Raw genomic sequence first — 24217 nt, 5'->3', positions numbered from 1 at the left:
AAAGGAAAATGAACGTATGAAGTATTTAAACAAGGGGTATGCTTTTTTCCAAAATAAAGACTCTAATTTCGAATCTTCGAAGCGGATGTTCAAAAACCAGTACAGATATTATTCGGTTAAATATTTTCAAAAAGTGATGAATAATGGCGAAAAGTGTGACTAAAAATGGTTAATGTTTTCTGAATCCACTGAATGTGTATTTTGTTATGTTTGCAAATTGTTTTCAACCGATTACGACAACGTATTTGTCAAAAGTGGCTTTTACAATTGAAAAAAAGCTAAACAAACTATTTTTGGCCACGAAAACAGCAAGGAACATATTCAATGTATGATTAAGTGGATAGAATTCATAAAACAAAATACTCATGTCAATGAATACATGGTAAACCAGATTAAAAGGGAATTTAATTATTGGTATGCAATCTTAAATAGAATAGTAGCGGTTATTTGTTTTTTAGCCGGAAGAGGTTTAGCATTTCGAGGCCATAATGAAGTTATAGGATCGTCAAATAACGGAATTTACTTAGGCACGTTAGAACTGTTGACTCAATTTGATCCAGTTTTAAAGCAACACATTGACACTTTTGCAAATAAAGGCAAAGGTAATGTAAATTATTTGTCTAAAACTATTTGTGAAGAGCTAATTGATATTATGTCTCAAAAGGTTTTAACGCACATTATTACCGAAATAAAAAAAGCAAAATACTGGGGAATTATCGTAGATTCGACTCCTGATATTTCTCACGTGGATCAACTTTCTGTGATATTTCGTTATTATCTAAATGGCCACGTGTATGAACAATTATTTTGTTTTCTACAAATTAAGAGCCACGACGGTAAATCTTTGATTACTGACATTTTAGTTCTACTGGAAAGATATGATATTGACATAACCATTTGTCGGGGACAGGCATACGATAATGCAAGCAATATGTCTGGTAAATATTCTGGATTACAAGCACGTTTAAAAGAGCGGAGTGAATTAGCTTTTTATATCCCCTGCGCTAAACATTCTTTAAATTTAGTAGGGCAGTGCAGTGTCAGTGAGTGCATCAATTCTATCAACTATTTTGGCGTTCTCCAGAGTTTGTATTCATTTTTTGTAGCTTTAACACATAGATGGGATTTATTGAATGGAAATCATGCTACACTCAAGCGCCTATCAGATACACGATGTTCATGTAGGTCAGATGCTTCAAAAAGTTTAGTAAAAAATTTTGATGGGATTCATGCAGCGCTATGTCATATAGCTGAGGATACAGAGGAAAAATCTGATACTCGTCATGAAGCTTTGTGTTTATTAACTAAATCACTAAGCTAGAGTTTGCATTCTTGGTTGTACTTTGGCATCGCATACTTAAGAGGTTTAATGCAGTTAGCAAATTTCTTCAAAAAGTTGAATTAGATTTGCATACAGCAAGCAGTATGTTACTTTCACGAATTGACTTTGTAAAAAACTTACGAAATGACTTTACGAGATTTGAGAATGAATCAAAAAAACTTAGTTCTTTTATTGAAAAAAACTATTCGGATTAGAACAAAAGAAAGGTTATTAAAAAATTGAGCAACGGAGAAAACCAAGTTGATTCTTTAAGCGTATCCGACAAGTTTCGAGTGAATACATTTTGTGTCATTATTGACAAACTTGTGACACAATTAACTATAAGAAGTGATGGTTACAACCACGTAAATAAGTTATTTGGATTTCTATTGAAGCTGTTAACTATTAGTACCATGGAATTGCAAGTTAGCGCAAAAAAAATTGTAGAAGTGTTCTCAAATGATTTAGAAGATAGTTTTATATTTGAAATAGAACGATTTGTAACATTATTAAAGTTGCGGCCTCCGGGGTTTTTTTCGCATAAAAAAGATAAATCTGAGACTGAAAACACATTGATTCCTCTGCATGTTTTAAATTGGATTGTTAAAACCGATATTATTGAAGTATTTCCAAATGTTTATATAGCATATTGCTTGTTTCTAACTATTCCCATAACAAATTGCGAGGCTGAGAGATCATTCTCTACTCTTAAAAGAGTTAAGAACATGCACCTATCAACAATGGTCCATAGTCGTTTAAGTAATATAGCAAGATTAACTATTGAGTCAAAATTATTAGAAACTTTGGATTTCAGCAATGTGATTGCAGAGTTTGCGGGAAAGAAAAGTTGAAAAAAATCACTCAACTTAATTCAATAAAATAAATATAAAATTTGTATATAAATAAATATATCAGTGATAGCGTTTTCAAGAAAGTCTTTGTTTTTCTCATTTTTGTCGTTGTTAGTGGAACGGGGCCTCCTACTTTTAAATAGACATGGGCCCCGACAAGTCTTAATCCCCCACTGGTACCCACCCATTACTTACTATCTCGGTAGCATTATCAAATGATGAGTAACCGTCATATGATAAGTTTAAAGTTCATTTCATTTAATCTTTAAATTTTTTAAGATATTATTTTAGCACAAACTCTAAGACTACAAATATTCGGATGGTTTTAAGTAATGGACTAATCATTAGGCTATTAGGTTTGTTATAGAATTAATTCAATAACTCTTTACATTAGAGGTAGCATGATGCAGCATGTTTCTCCCTGCTGAGAGAGATGCCGCAGACAAGTTGGAGCATGACATGTTGGATGAATGAAACATGAAGTCATGTTAATCCAATGGCCTTGCAAGCCGGTTCAGTTTCAATATTACTTGCATGGTTTAAATTTTTGATATACATTGAAAATATACTTTTTCTTGGTCTGTATGTTGTTATGTTTAAGGAGGTAATGTTTATTTGCCTATTATTCATTTTAATTTATTTGTTAATACTTTATTTAAGGCTTCAAGTTTTCACACCATTATATTTTACAACCAGTGTTCTGGGTTCGAAACTCTTGACATTTGTTGATTTAGAATTTGACATGAAAAACAAAGTTTGGAAAAATTATTGTTAGATATTTAAGCACTTATTTTACACATTTGTTGTTTACTTGTTATCTATCAATGTAACACTTAGTAATAATCACTATTAATTGTGCCAGTATAATTTTTTTCATTGACTGATAATTAGACAATAAATTTAAAATACTATTCTGCAGCCGTTTTTCAAAAAGCCTTAAAAAGCTTATTACGTATTTTGAGAAAAAGGCAATTTAAAAAAAATATTATTACAAGAAATTCTTTTTAAAATGTTTTTTGAAACTAATAGTTTTTATTAATTTTTTATATTTTTCTTTAAAATATTAATTCAATAAACTTTTTTAAGCATCTAAATTAGCTTATTTTGTAAAATAAAATTGATTTTTTTTTACCTCAATTCGTTTTGAAAAACAGCTGCAGTATTCTTTTCTAAGTTTGTAAGTAAGCAAGTTATACATGCTTTCATCTAAGTTTCAGAGAAAACCCCAGGTTTTCTTTCCCAAAAAATTTAGCAGTGATTTTTTAGTTTGATTCTACTTGATTTTTTTTTTACTTTTTAAATATTTGATTTTTTAAATTAGTAACCAAATAAGATGTTTTTTTAATTTTTATCATACACTATAACAAAAAAAAAATTCAAGCTTTCTTTTTTGTTATAGTGTATGATAAAAATTAATAAAACATCTTATTTGGTAACTAATTTAAAAAATCAAATATTTAAAAAGTAAAATAAAAATCAAGTAGAATTAAACTAAAAAATCAAAATAAAATATACATATTTATAACATACATTTCATTTCATACAAAGCGATTTTTTAAACTGTATTAACATGCTGTGTTACCATGAAATGGATATTTTTTTAACAACTTTTTAAATAAAGCTAACGTTAATTCTAAAGCAACACCATTAACTTACGAAAAGGTATACCTTATGCAACAAAATTCTAAGCCTTCTACTTCCTGTGCATTTGTTCACCTTCCTGTGCAGCTGCTGTATATAATTGTACTCTTTCTTTTTATCTTTTTCAAGAAGAACATCTCTTTTGTGAACAAACACTTATTTATTATTACAAGAAATCAATGCAAAAAGGTGCTGTCTGGTGCAAAGCTCCATTATTCTCAGATGACTAAATTTTGTATCTTATTTTAGAAGTTAGGCTCCGGAGACTTTTGGAAAATCTTTAACACTGTTGTTAAGAAAAGTTAGGTCTAAAGTTCCATCTCTCATTCATGGAACTAATCTTATTATCTCTGCAAAAAATAAAACTATTTTTAAGTTTTCTTCTAATTTTCTTTTTGAATCTTGTGGCCATACTCTTCCTTTCATTCCAATTAAACAGGTTAACTCATTGTTAGACATTAAAATTACTCGAGCTTCTGTTGGTTAGGTCATATCTCACTTAAACTCTTTTATGGCTTGTGTTCCAGACAACATTCCTGTTATAGTCTTAAAAAAGTGTTCTTCAGGAACATTTTTGATTCTCTCTAAACTATTTAATACTTGAATCTGAATCTTGTTTACCTGCTCGCTGGAAAATGGCATTTGTGGTCCCAATTTTTAAAAACTCTGTTGAACATTCTGACCCTTCCAACTAACGACCGATTAGTCTTCCATCTGTTATTAGTAAATTCTTTGAGTCTTTGATCAACAAATTTCTGAAATATCATCTTGAGTCAAATAACTTACTGTCAGACAATCAATACGGTTTCAAATCCTCTTGCTCTATGGTTGACTTGCTTTCTGCTGTGACTGAAGAGTTTATTGCGCATTAGATAAAGGCGGCGAGGTTAGGGCTATTGCTTTTGATATATCTAATTTTGATAAAGTTTTACATGCTAGTCTTCTTAATATGCTTGCTTCATATTGTGTATCTGGAAAAGTTTTTGAGATTATCAAATCTTTTTTTTTCTAACCGCTTTATTAAAGTCATCGTCAAAGGCCAACACTTTTCTTCATTTCCATTAACTTCTGGGGCACCTCAAGGATTTATCCTTGGTCCTGTTTCTTATTTACATAATTGATCTTCCTGTCAATCTCACATCTAAAATGGCTCTATTTGCTGATGACTCAACTTTATACTCCTGTCTTGAAAAAAAGTCATCTTTTTTTTAATGCTTAGAACAGGCAACTTAAATGTGATTTCACTTCTGCAACAGATTAGAGCATGCAGTGGCTTGTAAATTTTTACTGCAAAAAAGCTCAGTCATTTACTGCGAACAAGTATTTTAAAACTGCTGACATTCCAGTATTGATGAATGGCTACCCTCTCACTGAGTCTTCTTCTTTAGTTCTTCTTGGATTATTTTTCACTATTGACCTCTCACGGATATTTTATATGCAATCATTTGCTAAGTTCTAAGCATCTAATAAAGTTGCTTCTCTTTATCGTGCTTGTCATTATCTTACTCCTGATTCCATTATCTACCTCTACAAATCTCTTATATTGCTGTATGGAATACTGTTGTTATATTTGGCCTGATTCTTTTAATGATGCTCTTTCTCTTCTAGACAAAATTCAAAAACGCATTGTAAGCGTAGTTGGACCTGCTCTATCTAATAAGCTTGAGCCTCTCTCTTATGGTCGTAAAGTTGCATCTCTTTCGCTATTCTACAAATACTATCGTGATTGCTGCTCAAAAGAGCTTTCACCTTTAGTTCCAATCAAAACTCATTGCTTGATTTGTCGTTCAGCAAAGTCTCATCCTTTTACCGCATGCTCTAAAAACTTTTATTTGTATTGTTTTTTTTTCCTGCACTTCAACCTTTTGGAACTTTCTCCCATTTTCGTGTTTTCCTGACTAATACAAACTACAACTCTTCAAGTCTTCTGTCTACTATTTCCTTGCTCTATAACGCTATTCTTTAATTTTTAGTAACACCAAACTTATTGGGAGTGAATCTGAATTGAAAAAAAAGGGAAAAAACTTTACTATAGTTATTAATCATTTGGGTTATACTCAGAAGTTAAATTAGTTACGTCTTGATAGTTTGATTATTTTTGAATTCCAAGTCACTTTTTAGTGACTTGGCCTGAATAACAATGGGTTTTTCGAAACTATCCTTTTTTTACAAGTGTATAAAGTATCAAAATTTGATTGTTAAACTTTTAACCTTTTGCTTTTTAACCTTTAAAACTGAAATTATTAATAAAAAGTAGTACAGCGAAACCAAATAAAACGATTTTTTTAATTTTAAAATAATTTTAGCCTGGCCATAGCAATTACAAATAATTTACTTTATATTAGTGACCTTTAAGTGTACTCATATATTCAAATAATAGAAATTAAAAATAACAAATTGATTTATATCAATTAGTAAAACATAAATACATTACATTATATGCATTGTTATTTGGGGTCATTCATAAAATATATCTCCTTCTAAGAGAAAGCAAAAGATCTCCAAGTAAATTCTTAAGCAATAGTTTTAAGTTTTCTGTTGGATTTCAATAGGGTGAAAGGAAGGTGTTGCAATTAAAAAGAAATGTCTAGATAAGAAGGGTAAAAAAGGTTGTTTTTACAAAAATCTTTCTATGGATGATCCCATTTAGTAGTCACATTCAAAATATAAAAATTAAAAAACCATCTGTTTTAAGTCCTTTTTTGTATTTTTATAAGGTAAAAGTTTTCAGTGATAGCAACCTGCTCAGATAAACCCATCTCTTGAATCATGTCCATAAATAGAAGCACAAGCTCTTGTTGTCTGTTTCACAGCCCAATTAATAATTTGTGTGTTACATGGTATGGAATCAGGAATCATAGGATAATTTTCAAAATCAGCAATAATCTCAATTGTAAAGTTATATGTTTGAACTGGCTCAAACACATTAGAGTTCAAGAACATAGCTCTGTGAGATTAGCACCAATATTTAAATAGTATGAGTTTTTTCTTGAGCAGATATGTCTCCTTTGTAAGAACCTTTTCTGATATGAAAGATACAATCCACTGCAAAACCCGTTCTTCCACTATAGAACTACAAAGCAATGTTGTTAGAAAGGCTTTGCTATGAGAAAACCATGCTCCTGATATGATATATTTTTCAACAATACTCCTGGTAACTTGATTCTGCATTTATACTAATCATAAGGGTTTTAAAACTGTCTAGGACCTTTTAAAAAAGAACATTTTACCTTAATATCAAACCACATTTGATATTAAACCCTAACAACAAACTCAACTACGCAACTTATTTTATTATTAAAGTTTTGCCCAGACAGTCCATGAACTGAGACCCAGATTCGTAGCAGTCTATTTGCAGTGGTCAACTATCTGCTGTGATTAACAGGACCACACTCCATCTTCTTAAGATCTATAGGTAATTTACCTGAATCTATAGCTAAAATCATTTTATGTCCATGGAGCTGATCAGTTGAAAGATCATCAATCACATCTTTACTTAATTTAATTGGCCTTTTATCAATGGTTATTATTGGAAAATCTTGTGCAACTGGAAGTAATGCAGCACAACTTAATAATTTACCCACAACTCCACTGAATCCATTATTGGAAGTTGTTTTTCCATCAAGATCTTGAATAAGATGTTTAAGAGAAAGCTCATTTCTATGCAACAGGCATGTTAAATTTTTGCAATCCAAGTTAAATTTTTATTAATAAGATTCTCTATTTTTTTTAAAGTCCCACGTAAACTTCCTGTGTTAGTAGCTGTAGAATCTGCTCCAATATACTGATAAATCTATATCAAATTTTTTACACCAATCTGCTATAGGTTTGGCTATCATTAATGCAGGTTTTTCTTCAAAGCTTGGTTCAAGAGGAGAGAAATGGATTATATATTTTCCTTCTGGTTCACTTATGGCAGTATAGAAGTCCACCTTTATTGTTTATGAATAGTATTTTAATGTTGTTTTATCTTGTTCATTGATAAGAGTTAATTTTTTTTCCCATCAAAAAATAACGCTTTTTTATCTTGTGACTGATACAGCAGTAAATCATCTTTCAGAATTTTTTCCATTACTTTTTTCTTTTCCCTATGAATCTTGTGGTGGTCAATAACCAGTTTAATGTCTTTTTTATTAACAATTCCAAGATCTACAAGAACTGCACAAGAAATAGCCGCAGCTTCTCTATTATTTGTTCCATATCTCAAAACTGTTTAAGAAAGAAGAGGAAACTGATTTGTATTAAAGAAAGAGTTTTTTACTTTTCATTAATTTTGGCATTAATAAATTAATTGGGTGATTCGCTTGTTTTTCAATAACATCTTCATCCATTTCTTCATTCAAAAACTGGTTAATACTTAACTCTGCTTTCTTATTCTGCTTCTCATAAACTCTAACTTTTAATGAGCACTCTCAACTATTTTTTCTTATCTTTTTTATTGTTTAGTTAGTCGAGTATGTTCTTTTTTGTCTCTACAATGTATATTGACCAATAAACCTTTTAACTTTTTTGCTGCCATGACAAGAATTACTTTGTATATAGTCTTTCAATATTTTTTAATAAACTACAAAAAATAAACTTGAAAAATATTGGATTCCTTAAAACATATACATAAACTATGAATTTAATTCTCTGTTAAACCTTTAGACTAAGGCTTAGTCATTTATTTAAATAATAAAATTTAATGTTTCAAAAAATATTTATTTCAATACTTGATTTAACCTGCAAACAAATTTATATAAACAAAAAGAAAATTGTTAATATGCTTATCCTTTGACTTACTTCTTGTTATCTCTGTCTTTATTTATTATACTACTTGGTAAAATACGTCTTTAAAAATTCCACTTAAAAATCAAGAAAAGGTTTAATATAATTTTAAAAGTAGACATTGCATATTTAACAACAGATAACTTTACAGGCTTAAAAAAATCAGAGTTTAAGGTTTTCTTTGTTTTATGTGATTGTGTTTCATTATAATTAATATTTGAATCTATAAATAATAAACTATATACATTTATAATAAAAGTTTACTGGCACAAAAAAATGTTTTTAAGCGTAAAAAGTAATACTCTTTTAATTTACGCAGCATTTTTTAAGTCTGCATTTTATTTTTTATTTAATATTTTTGTTTGATTGTTTCTGACCAAAAATGGTAATTTTATTTCATTTTATTACTGTAAAATATTTAATACTTTGTTTTGGTAATTTTTTTGAAGTTATGAAAAAAAAAAATTTATTGTCGGGGAGACCGGGACTAGTTGGCCGCAGAGGTATGTTGACGAACTGCGTTTATCTTTAGAGCCTTTCATCAGAAAGTGACAAAAATTACTCAGAAACTTCCTTATTAACCATTTCATCATTCACTGTAGTATTGTCAGGATTCGCGCATGCGCATGGGAGATATTGAGATTTATGCGTTTTTTGGACAAAAACGTAACGTTTAGAACATCGCTTCCTTTTTACTTTACAAAGAAAATATTTAGTCGTATGAAAAAAAAATTATTGTAGAAGTTCCAGTCACAATTGGTTTACTATATCCAGTCAGACTTTTTTTTCAAAGCAGGCGTTTTTCAGGATCTATAGACTGTTTATTAAAAAAAAAGCTTTCGGGGTAAGTTGACAAATTTTTCACGGGGTAAGTTGGCTCATAGCATTTACTATGGAAAAAAATATTTATTTTTATATAATTAATTTTTTTTATTTTTTTTATTTTTAACAATATTGAAAATATTTATTCTTACAAAAAAATTTTAAAAAAATTTAGTTAAGTTTTTTTTTTTTCACAAATAAAAGGTGGGTTACTGTTTGGCTTTTATACGGACTAATATTTGGTACCAGCTAAAAGTTATATTAAATTTTGGGATAAACTTGTTGCAAAAATTAATTTTAAAATTTTTTTTATTAATTTTGCACTTAATAGTGCATTAATAATCATTTTTATAGTTTGCGCCAACTTACCCCGTGGTGGGGTAAGTTGGCGCAAATTTTTTTGTTTTTTTGAGGGTCCGGAAAGGCCCCAAGAATTTTTTTTTGTAAATGAATGCAAATTTTATAAGATACCCTAATCCGTACTCTTTAAGACTACACTTTAATATTTTTAAAAAAATGTACTGTTAGGGCTACAGAGCTCATAGAGTAAAAACCAAGCCAACTAGCCCCGGTCTCCCCTACATCTTAAAATCTCTTTGGGCATCTAAAAAATATCTTAGTTTTTAATTTCAAAAAAAAAGTTTTTAACACTACGCCCTAATATATATGCGGGGTGCTCTCGTAAAGTATAAAGACGATTAATAGTAACAGAATTTAACTTCTTCCAAATAGCTGCAACACAATTTGTAAAGAATTTGTACCTCGGTGTGCAGTTTTTTAACAGTTCTGATTTCAGTTTATAATTGTTTATGTTCATTTACATTAATATTTTATTATCAATTAAAGCTAATAATCGTTCAACTAAAGGTTCATTTATTTAGTTACGTAAATGTATTTAGTTAGTTAAATGTTTTACATATTTGAATCCATTTTGTGTCTTATCTCTAACTTTGTAGTTTCAATTATATCAAGCCTTTTTTTGTACTGTTACTTATGTAATAATGGTGCTTCTGTTGCGTTAAGATGATGTATCTAAAACTCAATATTTAGATACATCATCTACAAATATTACAGGTTTTATTCTATTTAGAAAAGACTGAGATAATAGAGGCGGTGGAGTAGGTTTTTATATTAAAAACAACATCAAATCCTACATTATAGAAGATGATATACTTAACTCTAAAATATTTGAGCAAATTTGGTTTTTTATTGAACTCAGCTCAAAAAAGATTATTTGTGACTGTACCTATTTTCTATTTTCATATAGTAAAATGGAAAATTTAGCTATAATCTACTTAAACAAGCTAGTAATTTGTATTAAAAAAAATAAATGCACAGGACTCCTGCTATGTGGAGATTTTAACTGTTCATCAATAAGTTGGTATGAAAGTTATTATTTACTTCAATATGATCGGGATATTCAAGCAAAAGAGTTCATTGGTTGTCTAAGTGATAATTTTGTGTTCCGAAATGTTATCTGTATAACATTCCAAGTAAAAAACAGTTTGGAAAGTAATGTACTAGATTCGATAATAACCGAATATGAAAACAGAGTACTTTATAGTCATTCATCTTCCACCGTTAAAGTACCAATGAATAAACTACTAGGGTAGATTAGGGTAACATGTGCACCTTAAGCAAAAATTTGAATATTTCAAAAATAATTATGCTGGATCCAACATTTTTGCAAAGAAACAAATTTTAGGGATCCTTACTCAAGATCCACTTAGATATTTGGACACCCGAAAATTTTTTTAAAAAAGGTTTTAAAAAAGGTTTTAAAAAAGTAGCAAAAGTGCTCGTATTACCCAGACCATTTGGTAATATGAGCAATTTAAATTAGTTTAAAAAAATAATATTAATTAAGTAAAATAATACTAACCAGACAATTAGAACTAATTTTTGAAATATAATGATTCGTTATGAACAAAACTTATCATTAAAAGATCAAACTTAAGCAACTTTTTGTTGAAATAATACTACTATGTTTTCCGCAACAACAACAAAAATTTGTTAGTTATATTTTCGATTTTATTAACTCAAACCTTTGAATGATAACAATTCAAATTTTTTCAACTTAAATTACAGAAAAATATTTAGTTTTGATAAAGCATTAAAACTTTTTACTGTTTTGTTTTTATTCAAAAAGCAATTAAGACCTCTGCTATTTTAGGACTTTAAACTACGTAATTTCAATGAAAAACACTGGGTAATTTGAGCATGCTCTTACAAAAAAATTTCATCTTTAAATAGAGTCAAAGCTAAATATTTCTAAGTTTGTTTTTCAAACAAAAATGGATTGGATTCTTAGCTAACATATCTTTCTTTATGAAAAAATTAGTTTCATTATTTTAGCACCAAAATTTTGTCCCACAGATTTATTTATGCTTAATAATATTATTTTAACAATGAAAAAAATTTAACAGTATTTTAATTAGATGGTAGCTGCTAATTACTGGGTATGAATTTACGCTAACTGTACTGATTCCTGTAAGCATCTCATAAAGTCAATTCAAGAAATAAAAAGCAGTTTTAACTTCACTGCTTACAACTAAAAAAATCTTTAAGTGTGCTCATATTACCAAGGTGCTCATATTACCCTAATCTACCCTATATAACGAAGGAGATTAAGAGAAATTTAATGATTAATTTAATGAAATTAATTGGTCTGATAAATTTATGAACTTAAACGCAAATGGTTCTTACAACATTTGGTTTTCAAATTATAATTATGGATGCGATATGTTTTTTCCTAGGTTTAAAATGAACAGCAAAAAGAGAATAAAAGATCTCTTTAGATGCACATTGAACTTAAACACATGTGTAAAAGAAAGCGTAACTTGTCGTTTATGTGCAGCAATACAAAATAAAATAATTATGTGTTAGTCACAGCATACAAACATTTGAATTCGGAGATTAAAAAAAATGTGAAAAAAGTATTAAGGATTTCAAAAGAAAGTTAGCTCTGAAATCCAAACTAAATCCTAAACTGGTATATGCACATATTAACAGCAAAACATCTACAAAGGTATCAATAGAAGCATCTTATTGGACTAATGGAACTTAAGAAGCAGTTAAACAAACTACTACAGGCGGAGCTATAATAGCAAGCACATTAAACAAGTGTTCCGTTTCAACATTCACAAAGGAAAATTCTACAAACATTCCGAAACATAGCAATAAGTTTAATTTTGAAAGCCTGAGTCCAAGCTTTACAGTCATTAAATCAGAATTAAATATCATTAGCTTAAAAAACGATCTGAATATTTTAGAAGAGTGGACAGATGAGTGGCAGATAAAATTTAACACGCAAAAATGTAAAGTAATGCATTTCCGAATTAACAACCCTGAAAACAAATACAAAATTGATGAAGTTATATTAGAGGAAGTAAAAGTAAAAAAAGATCTTGGTATTTTTATCTCAAATAATACTAATTGGAGCCACCATTTGTGCTATGCAACTAATAAAATAGGGTTTATGTAGCATACTCTACTATGAAATCCTTTCTCTTTGATTCTATTTCAAATATTGTAAGCTAAAATAATGATTGTGTGGTCGTTTTAAACTTTTTCGGCAATCTTTTAAGCAGCTTTAAATCTGTTTCGCTTAACTTGTAAAATAATATTTCAATCAATTACAGCAGTTATTTTTCAGGTTTCTTTTCATAATGTTGCCAACTGTTCAAAAAGAGATTCCAGTCTGCTTATTAACTTCTCTGTAGGTCTTAACAGTATTTACTAAAGCCACAACTAAGCTTGTTGAGAAATTGTCCAACATCTTTCCACAACGCACTAACTTGGTATAATTGTTAAGTATATTTAAATAGAATTACGATTGCGACCGAATCTAACTCATGCCTGTCACAAGCAAAAACAATCTTTCTTTTTTAAACTACATATTATAAAAAAAATTAAAAAAGAATAAAAAACGCATTCGTGCCATACTTTTACTTAAGATTAGATTTTTGTTTTTATTTTAAACTGCCATTTATAACTTTTACTTTAAAATCAAAAATAAAATAAAGATTTAAAAAAAAAGATATATGCTACCAAAAATTACAACTTTACTTTTAAAGACATTTTTATTTGAAGATAAAAAAAGTGTTAGAGAAACTTTCTGAAACACAGTTTGTAACAAATAAGGAAATTATTCTTAATTTTCATTACAGGTATGATTAAAACATTAAGTTGATTAAAAATTATCATTTAATATATTAACCAAGTAATTAAGTCGCAGTTTGAAAAACTATAAAATCTAAGTTTAATCTTAATAACTCAGACGTCTATTAGAAAAAAATACTCTCACCAAAACTTTCATTGCTTGTGCTTCCCAAGATAAAATGATGTCAGCATGCTCTGAACAAACAATATGTCTTCAGAACTGCATCCTTTTTACTATAAAGAAACCGTGGATCGATGGAGGATATGACGGTGAGATAAGGGTTGTCCATTATGCAAACTTTTTTTCAAAACACCGGGATTGAAGTTTTTCCCATTCTACTATTAGGGTACTACAAAAATTTATTTTTTACAAACTTTATTACCTATTCTATAGCCCCCTTAACACCCCCATAGACAAGCCAAACTCGTGTTTTAAACAGTAGCGAAATTGTATGCATTCATTACAAATTTGGTTAATAGCATAATACAACTTTTAGATACTGACACGAATTTTTATCTTACAACTGTTATGATAATTTACAGCAATATAATGCTAAATATTGTTTATTACAGTGAAATAAATTTGAAGTATTAATGTTGACAAGAAGTGTCAAAGTTTTAGAAACAGAGTGCAAGTTGACATCTTTGCCAACCAGTTCAAATCAGTCTTCAGATACTTCCAACGTCTTTGCCTCCATTATCCACAGGAATACCTACTACTTGTGCATCTACGAACATTTGGCTAATTGCACCCATCACCATCAATTACTGGTTCCAAGCTACCTGATTGTCGACAAGTTTTAAAATTATTTTTTTTCCTACGACACGATGGAGAAAATGTTCGAAACCATATAACAAATCGAGAAATTAGGCATACATTTATGTTGTCACTTTTTGGAACATGGCATGCATCAAAACAAAAACAAGACAAAATTGTCTGTTGGATGTTATGGCACTTTGGAATGAGTCGCACAGCTTGTCTAAGAACAAAAATTGTGAAGGTGATCAAGGTGGGAAACTTGGCAACTTCTTGGCCAAGTTGGATTGTCTTTTCGATATCGGGTCACCTGATGCCATTGAGGAAATTACGAAACCCAGGCTTCTGTTGTCACAAAAGAAAGATGATGATATTGCTTTCTATTTAGATCAAAAGAGAGACAGAAAAGCAACCACGGATGGTCATGATAGAACTTTTGAGATCAAGGCACAATTACAAACAGTAAGATACAATCGGAAATTGATACTAAGCGATAAAGAAAAAGAAAGAGTAGAACATGAAAGCAGACTGGATGATCAGGATAATGAAGGTATAGAAGTCAACGATGAAGAACAAAATAGTGATCAGGATATTGCAATTGCTGTTGCGGAAGTAGATGCAGGTATGAGTTGAGACTTGAATTATAAACCTCCAATGGATAAGCGATTAGAATTTGTTATTCTTCACTTACCTATTAGAATTATGCAGTGTGAAGAAATTACATCAGCAGCCAACAGACTGAGGCTGTCTGATAATCAGACAACTATGATTGTTTTTGCTGTGATTAAAGCAGCTGTTGGGAACTTTTGAAATCTCCAGATCAATGCGGTAGTGGTGTAGTGGTAAAGCACTCGCTTCAAAAGTGAGAGATTCCGAGTTCAATTCCCACTACGTTCCTGCTAGTACCGCGATCAAGTCGTTTCCCCGCGCAGCGGCCTTGTTTATCAAGGTTCGTGCTTTGGAATTATAGAGTTTAGAGAGGGTTATATCACAAATAAGTAGCCTTCTCGTCTGTTGCGGTCTTCTAGGCCTCGAGGAGGTGAATTAATAAAAAAAAAAAGATCAACATCTCTGTGATTAAAGCAACTGGTGGACAATTTTGATAACTCCAGATCAATATCTCCTCAAAGCAGAATGTTAAATTGACAGAAGATTGCTGAAAATGTTATAGATAGCGTCAGACTTAACCCTCCTTAATGTGGTTCCCTTCACTGAGATGGAAAACTGTTAAAAAACATAGTAGGTGACCAACATGAACAGTTAGCCGTGCTCGTGTCTGGAGCTCCGGAATATAGTGAGGAAAACTTGCTAGGAGTTGCTGCTCTTTCTGACTCCGAAAGGAAAAAATCTAGCCAATGCAACATTGGATCTCCTAGAAGTTTGGAACCTCAGCGACAATGCTGTGGCATTAGTATTTGATGCCACAGCCTGTAACAGTGCCATTCGCAATGGTGCTGCTAAACTGATTGAAGAAAGTTTAGGTAAAAAACTTCTTTACCTTTCTTGTCAACACCATATCTTGGAAATTTTCGTTGGAGCAGTATGGAAGAAATTGCCAATTGAAACTTTAGAAATTGAAGACACATGGTTGAAAACCATCAAATAACAGACCATAAAGCATTTGACACATCTGCTTGCAAACAAAAATGCTGCAACATTTCCAAAAGACGGCTATCGTGAATGTGCCGAAAACACACTCATCATATTTAGGCAAATTCTGCCCAATATTTTTTGAAAGGAGCCATCCATCAAGCGCAGTGGATGGCTTGTAACATCTATGCTGGCAAAATGTTCATGTTTTCAAGACAAGTGTTATATGACGAGGAGATGAAGATTAAATTGTATAGAATAAACTTATTTCTTTCACTTTTCAACACATCAGCTTGGACAAAAGCTAGCATTGGCGCTGATGCGCTTTTCAATAATCTGCAGCTCATTCATGACATGATGAATTTCAAAGAAATAGACAAGGAAGTTGCTTTTGTTCTTTCAAAAATTAACAAGCACCGATGGTCTTTGAAAGAAGATGTGGTTCCATTTCCTTTCTTCAGTAAATATGTTTCATCCTCAGTGAAACTGGAGATAGCTGCAAAACTCTTGGAAATTCCAGAGCTGGAGAGTTTTTGTCTTAGAAAACCAGTTTTTCGTAAAATCACTCATCGAACAGGTTTGGAAATTCTTCTGGGATCTGATTCCCACACATTGGTCACTATTCTTGGTATCAACACTGGCTGGCTTGCTAAATCAATTCACCAGTAGACAGAGCATTTAGGTTTTCAAGAAACTGAGAAATTTGTTTGTATGGTAAGGTCGTTAACAATATCACAGAGAGTGGAGTGAAACAGATTTCAGAAATTGCAACCATATTTACCTGTGATCCACAACAAAGAGCACGGCTGCTGCAGGGTGTAGAAAGTCACAGACAGCAATAACCTGATTTTGACAAAAAAAACACTGGCGCAACGAAAAAATTCATTGAGAAAGCACTTAATTTCCATTTTTTCAAGATTTGTTAAATTATATAGTTCATAGCACAGAACAGCTCTAAGTCAGACTGACAAATAAGTATATTATTTGCAACCTTTGCATTTATTTGTCGATTTTATTTCAAAATAATGACAGTAACTGAGACGCATGTGACTCAATGCCGTTTTTTTCATTCTTTTTAACTTAAAATTTTCATAGTTTTAAAACAAAGAATGGGGCTTGTCTTTGGGGGCGTTGTGGTGGCTCTAGAATAGTTATTAAAATTTTGTAGAAAATATTTTTACCAAGTACCTTAATATTAAAAAGGGAAAAACTTCAACCTTGGTGTTTTGAAAAAAAATTTGCATAGTGGACAACCCAGGGCGACATATTTCATAACAAACACATCAGATTTGCTAAATAATCTGTAATTAGAGTTTTTTTTTCTTCTTACTAATTTTTACTTTTGCTTATAATAGTTTGTTAACTTGACTCTTTTCACTCTGCCTCTGATATGAGGCTACATTAAAAAGTTTTAAAGCAATTATATAGAAATTTAAAAAATATTATGTGTTCTAGAATTCTATTAAACGATCTTGTTGAAAAATGGGCATTGTTGAAAAAAATAAAAATAAAAAAAAGGAACACAGCAAAATTAGCTAAAAATAATTTCAATAAAAAAGCAAAGTAAGTTTTTTCGACTGGAAAATTAGCTCTATTTTAAAAAAGAAACTTGAAAAAAACCTAGATTCATACAATTCAGATATTCAATTTTTAAAAAAGATCAAATAACAATACGTAAAATAACACTTGGTTCAAAGGATTTAGTATATTGCCAAAAGATAAAAATGATAAAGAAAGAAGATTGCGATATTTAACACCTATAAGAGCTACTGATAGTTCTGGGGGCAGTTTGAAAGATTTCTTGCTTTCTGATTTTACCATCAGACATCCAAAAAAAAAACAGTAAGTACAAGTGCGGCTAAATATTAGGAAGATGTAATAAAAGCTGCAAGCCAAAGCAAATTTTCAATATTTGCACAGTTTGATAGAAAAATTATGCAGGAAATTACTAACGGCAACAAATAAAAAGAGATTGTTTTGCTGTTCTTCAAAATATCGATGGTGACCTTAGACTTATTGGCATTCCGCCAATGGAAAACGGTACTGGAAAATCTCATCATAATACTTTAACAAACATTTTGGATGAATATAAACTAAACACTAATAAAAAGTCTCTATGCTTTAACACAACTGCAACTAATATAGGAAAATATTGCGACACAAGCATTAGGTTTATTCAAACATAGGGTTCAATTATATTACAGCTTGCATGTTGAAGACATGTTTACGAGTTTCACTGTAAACATTTTTGGTAAAAATTTTACATTAATAAAACTTATGCTCCTGAAAATTTGATGTTCAAAGTTTTTTAAGTTAATTGGAACGCAAAAAAGGAAACTATGACTAAATCAAAGTTCAAAAAGTTTGACAAAGTTGCAATTAACGGAACATATTAAAAAAAAATAGATTGAAGAAACTCTTCAGTTTTTCAAAAATGCACTTGCCAATTTAGTACTTTCAAGAGGTAATTTAAATAATTAGTATATCTTACACTCACCTACCTATGTCCAGATGTAAGCTCTAATATTTATGCTCCGGGATCAGTTTCCCCTACATGTTTTATGGCAAAGTCTATATACTTATTATATAAAAAGTCTTAAAATTTAAGTTTTAAGTAATCAGTTACCCTACCAATTGACTGCTCGTTTACAAAAAAAATTGACAGCTCGTTTACAAAAAAATTGACAAGCTTGTTTACAAAAAAAATTAGTAAAATGGCATAATTTATTTCTATATTTTATACTGTGAGGTTTGTTGCAAAAGTTCTTTTCTCGCAACCTGTTCCTACACACTATCAGAAGTATGAAAATCCAATTCTTCTGAAAGATCTAAACTTCACCCTGGAGAAACCACCTAGTTTGTCACGGTTTGTTCGTAGGAACTCGTGGTTTATTTTCAGTCTGTTAAATTTGAGTAAAGACGATGATAAACCTTGGCTGAACTGTCCTTCATATTTTTTGGGTTTTATCAACCAACTTAAAAGCTTCATTAAATTTATTCGCCACATACATGTAGTCAACGAGTGCTGAACGGAAAATTAAGCTTCCGTCAGAGTTTTTTAATTCTATACACAATGAAGAGGACAAGCAAGATATAATGTTGGCCGTTCAGCAAAGCAGGGATCAATTTAGGGAGTTCGAAATAGTAAAAACTATGGAGAGTTGCAAAATAAAATAGCGCTGACAAAGAATAACTTGGACATATTCATTTATATTTCACCAAAAACATGAAGAAAAGTTTGCTGAATTATAGTTTCACAAACTATTTTTGAAGAAAATTTTTTTTACTAATTTATCACTGTTGTCCTTAACAATGTTATTATATATTTTTCTATAGCAGAAAATTTATTTTTCTACCTTAACTATCCCAGCTATATGAGATTGAGCAATATAAAATTGTTTCATTAAAGCGCATATTTTGCAGCTCCTTTATGAAAATCTAATCAAATTTTTTATAAAAATAAAACTTCAATGTAAAGGTTTTTTTTTTGCCCGATAAAACTTTAAATTGTAAATTTTAATATAAAAAAAAGTAATTTTTTAAAAAAATTTTATTTTATTTGTTTCAGTATTCTCTAGCAAATAATTATGAATATACTCACGCTTGAACAACGCTACGATATTATTAAAATTTACTTTGAAAATAAGTCGTCAATTCGGGCAACTTTTAGTCAACTTCATGATTTTTATGAAGCACGTAATTTTCCATTTGAGCAAGCAATCCATAAACAACAGGATTCAATAGCATTAACTCGTCGAAGGAATGCGCGTACTGAAGAGAATATCGCTGCGGCAAACAGATGTGTGGAAGAGGATCCAAATTTATCGATTCGTCGTCAGTCACAGGAATTGGGTCTCTGTCTGTCCATGATATAGAATATTTTGAGCAAAGATCTTGGTTTACATCTATATAAGATCCAGTTGTGACAAAAATTAAATCCGCAAGACAATTTCATGCGTTGTACCTTCGCCAATTGGTTTCTAGAGCAGTTTTTTGACCCGTTTTTTTATCGCCAAATTGTGTTCAGCGATGAGGCTCATTTTTGGCTTAATGGTTTTGTTAATAAGCAAAATTGCCGCATATGGAATGAGACTAATCTAAAAAACACCCTACAGACTCCATTACATTCAGAAAAATGCACCGTTTAGTGCGGTTTACACGCTGGTGGCATCATCAGACCTTATTTCATCAAAAATGAGGCTGGAGTACGGTCAATGGAGATCGATACCGCACCATGATCAACAATTTTTTGTTTGAGAATATAGGTGACGTAGATACAAATGAGATGTGGTTTCAAGAAGATAGCGCTACTTGCCATTCAGCGACCTCAATCATTGACTTATTGAAATCAAAATTTGGAGATAAGTTAATTTTTAAAAATGGATCTGTCAATTGGCCTCCGAGGTCGTGCAGTTTGACACCTCTGGATTATTTCCTGCGGGGCGTGTGAAATCACAGGTTTATGCTAATAAACCAGCAACAGTTGATGTCTTGGAGGTCAGCATTGTTCGTGTTATTCGTATATATATATATATATATATATATATATATATATATATATATATATATATATATATATATATATATATATATATATATATATATATATATATATATATATATATGTAAATTATGTTAGTGTATTTTACAAATAGAGAGCTCAATGTTCTTAAAAAACAGAGCAATAATAAATTAGTAAATTAGTAAAAAAAAAAAATCTAACTTTTTTCCTTAACTTAAAGTTTCACCATTGCTGGATCATCAGGACTCTACCTGATGATCCTGCAATGGTGAAACTTCGAGTTGAAGAAAAAAGTTAGATAAGTATTTTTAACTAATTTTTTATATCTATATATACATATATATATATATATATATATATATATATATATATATATATATATATATATATATATATATATATATATATATATATATATATATATAATATTATTTTGAGTAATATTTTAAAATTTTCATTACTTATTGATTGTTAGATTGGTCTAGTTGTATATCAAAAGCCATATATAAAAAAAACCTATCCAAAAGACCTGGTTTGAAAAGTAAGTTTTTCTTTTTATATATCAAAAATAATTGACTATAGTATCGTAGTTTATACTTTTTAAATAACTGTACTAAACTTGTTTTTAATAATTTGTGTATTTTCGCGTATATTTATAAAAGATAATCCAACGTTCTTTTTAATGTTGTATGGTATTAGGTTTGGGTCCCTTATGTTTAATCTATTTATAGTTATTTATATTTAAATATAACATTATGTGAAAAAGTTAATACAATAAGTAATTATAACAAACTATTTTAATCAAGACTGATTCAATAAATATGGCTTTTAAAACAACATAATCCAAAAGATGAAAATCACTCACTAATAAGAATATAATAAATTTTGTTCAAGAAGGAGGGAAGGAACTTTTGTTATTTATGGTTTGAAACATGTTTGTGGTATATCTTAATAAAAAATTTTTTAAAGAGGTTTTAAAGACAGCATTTATAAATTTTTGCTTTTCAGAAACATACTTTTGTAACTTTTCACACGCTTAGCAGTTAACATATATAACATAGGCTCATAGATTTTATATTAAAAAAATAAAAACTTTTAAATGTTCGGATTTTAGTTGCATAATTTGTTTATTTAAGCATGTTTTGTTAAGTATTTATACAAAATATATGTTTATTAATACAAACGACGTTTTATCAGTTAAAAAAGATTTTGAAGACAATTTAGTACTCATCTGAATACTGCACTATATTTTCTTTTTATATTTGAACTATATATATCTCGTATTTTGTAGTCATGATGAGATAACTATTAGGCGATGTCATAACGCAGTCAATAAATTAAAGTTTAAAAGAACTTTAAAAAGCGATATAAAATATTATTGTTATGTATGATACAAAGACGTTGTATCTTTATTTAAATTCAAACGTTTTTGAAACGTTTGACTTGTCTTTTATTTTAATGTTTAATAACATTTAAACTAATGAATTAAAAAGTAAAATTTCTTTGATTTTTTACATAAACAATTATTTTTTTTAAATACGATACTTTAAGTAAAACGTTTCTTCAAAGTGATTTAGTAAAATAAAAAGCCTAAAACACTGAAATTTTTGACACTGAAAAAAAATTAAGTATGATTTTTTTTCCGAGTAGTTATCATAAAAATTTAAAAGAACAACTAAAAGCCGTTGTTTTAAAGAACGACTAAAAGTCGTTGTTGAACTACTATAGTTGACAACTTGAGCAAATTAGTTGCGATAATGCGTTTCTTAATTATTTAACTTTCGTTTCAGGGTGAAGCTTTGGTTAGCGAAGTTTCACAAAAAGGTTTCGGTTGGAGATCTGGCTGAAGCTAAAAAGGATTCAATTATGCAAGAGTTTGCAGCAAACAAAGAAGCCATTATGATGCAGAATATGAAAACAAAGTTACTTTTAGATGATCTCGAAAAGCAGTGAATCTCGAAAGCATCGAAACAGATATGGCAAATTTTAGTGTTTTAAAAGCATTTATTTATCTAATATTTTATTATCAATATCTACCAACTGGAACTGGTAATAGGCGGGCATAGATTCATTTTTTCAAATTTTTTACAAAGTAAACATAGATAGAGTTGCGGTTCTGTAGTAAACGGACGTGCTTTTGCTACGAAAGAAATAAAATAATAAAATTGATATTGCAAGTTTTATTTATTTATTTATTTATTTTTCAAATCTTGTCAATAATGAGTTCAAAACTTAATACTGAAGTCTCAATAAAATTAGTTCGTGAAATATTTCAAGAAATGTTCCAAAAACAACAAAAATATATTTTAGCGTTAATAAGTGCAAATTTAAAACTGGCTAACGATCGAATTGATGGATTGCTAACAGAAATTAATACATTAAAGAATTCTTGTGAAGTTTTAAAAAAGAAAAACGAAAACCGAAATACCGATCTTAAAAAAACAAACAAGCAGATGATAAAGTATGAAAAAATACAAAAAGACATTGAAGAAAGTCTAACGTTCTATCAGGATTGCCATGATAAAAAAGTCAGCGATTTGGAAAAAAAATTGATAAATGATAAAAAAGTCAGTGATGTGGAAAAAAAAATGTCGTCGAATGCAACCATAGGGGAGAATGAAAAAAATAGATTTAGACAACTAGAAGATCGTCAAAGGAGAAACAATCTTCGAATCAAAGGAGTCAAAGAAAATGATAACGAAAACTGGGATGATACGGAAGTAAAAATAATAAACCTTCTTGAAAATAACCTCAATGTAAAAGATGTAATCATAGAAAGAGCGCACAGAACTGGTATTATCGATATTAAAAAGCCTAGAACAATTGTAATTAAGTTACTAAATTATAAAGACAAAGTAAAGATTTTAAAAAACGCCAACAAACTAAAAGGTTCTGGAATTTATATTAACGAGGATTTTTCGCTAGAAACTACTATAATAAGAAAGAAACTTCTTGAAGAAAGTAAAACACATAGGATAAACGGTAAATATTCTGTTGTTATATATGATAAGCTCATTGTTAAAGAATTTAGAAAAAAAAAATCATGTTAAATGATTTTTTTTTTTTTTTTTTTTAGTTAAATTTATATTGATTTATTTTTTTATTTAAAATGGCTGATAATATTGTTTTATCAAATATAAATTTTAATTCACAGAAAAAGCCAATAATTTTAAACAACTATTCGGATCCCGATTATAATTTTTTTAACGATAGTCAAGTAATTAAAAATACTAGCCCGATTTACTATAACCCAAATTCAAAAATTATTGATAAAGGAATGGAAGATAATTCGTTTTCAATGTTTCACATTAATATTAGAAGTATTCAAAAAAATTTTGAGTCATTGAAACAATTTTTACATAAAATTGACATTAGATTTCAGGTAATTTGTCTCAGCGAGACATGGTGTAACGATGTAAGCATTGAAAACAATTCCAATTTTCAATTACCTAATTATAAAGTAATTCATCAAGTTAGAGCATCAAATAAGGAAGGTGGAGGTTTGTGTATATACATAAAAAATTCAATTTTATTCAAAAGGAAACCACAGTTAAGTTCAACCACTAATGATTATGAATCTTTATGTGTTGAAATTATTAATAAAACTTCAAGAAATACCGTCATCCATGCTTTATATAGACCGCCCTCAGGAAGTATTAAGGCATTTGAAAAACACATTAAAAGTATAATTAAAAAAAAATCAACTTTAAATAAATCGGTTTATATTGTTGGTGACATTAATCTTAATATATTAGAATACGACAAAAATAAAAACATTAAGAACT

The 24217-nt window shown here is 29.6% G+C and overlaps 1 protein-coding gene across 1 annotated transcript; it reads left to right on the top strand.

Moving 5' to 3' along the window:
- Positions 1-22651: 22651 nt before the first annotated feature.
- Positions 22652-23482, top strand: LOC136078723 (uncharacterized). Its single transcript, XM_065794515.1, has one exon. The coding sequence runs from the start codon at positions 22652-22654 to the stop codon at positions 23480-23482; it is 831 nt and encodes a 276-aa protein (XP_065650587.1).
- Positions 23483-24217: the final 735 nt, after the last annotated feature.

The sequence above is a fragment of the Hydra vulgaris genome, chromosome 03 (assembly GCF_038396675.1).
Source record: "Hydra vulgaris chromosome 03, alternate assembly HydraT2T_AEP".
Lineage (NCBI taxonomy): Eukaryota > Metazoa > Cnidaria > Hydrozoa > Anthoathecata > Hydridae > Hydra > Hydra vulgaris.
Note: the sequence above shows the minus strand (reverse complement) of the source record. Positions and strands in the feature narration are given on the sequence as shown.

Coding starts and splice junctions, on each gene's coding strand:
- LOC136078723 (XM_065794515.1), top strand. CDS start 22,652: ATGAGTTCAAAACTTAATACTGAAGTCTCAATAAAATTAGTTCGTGAA.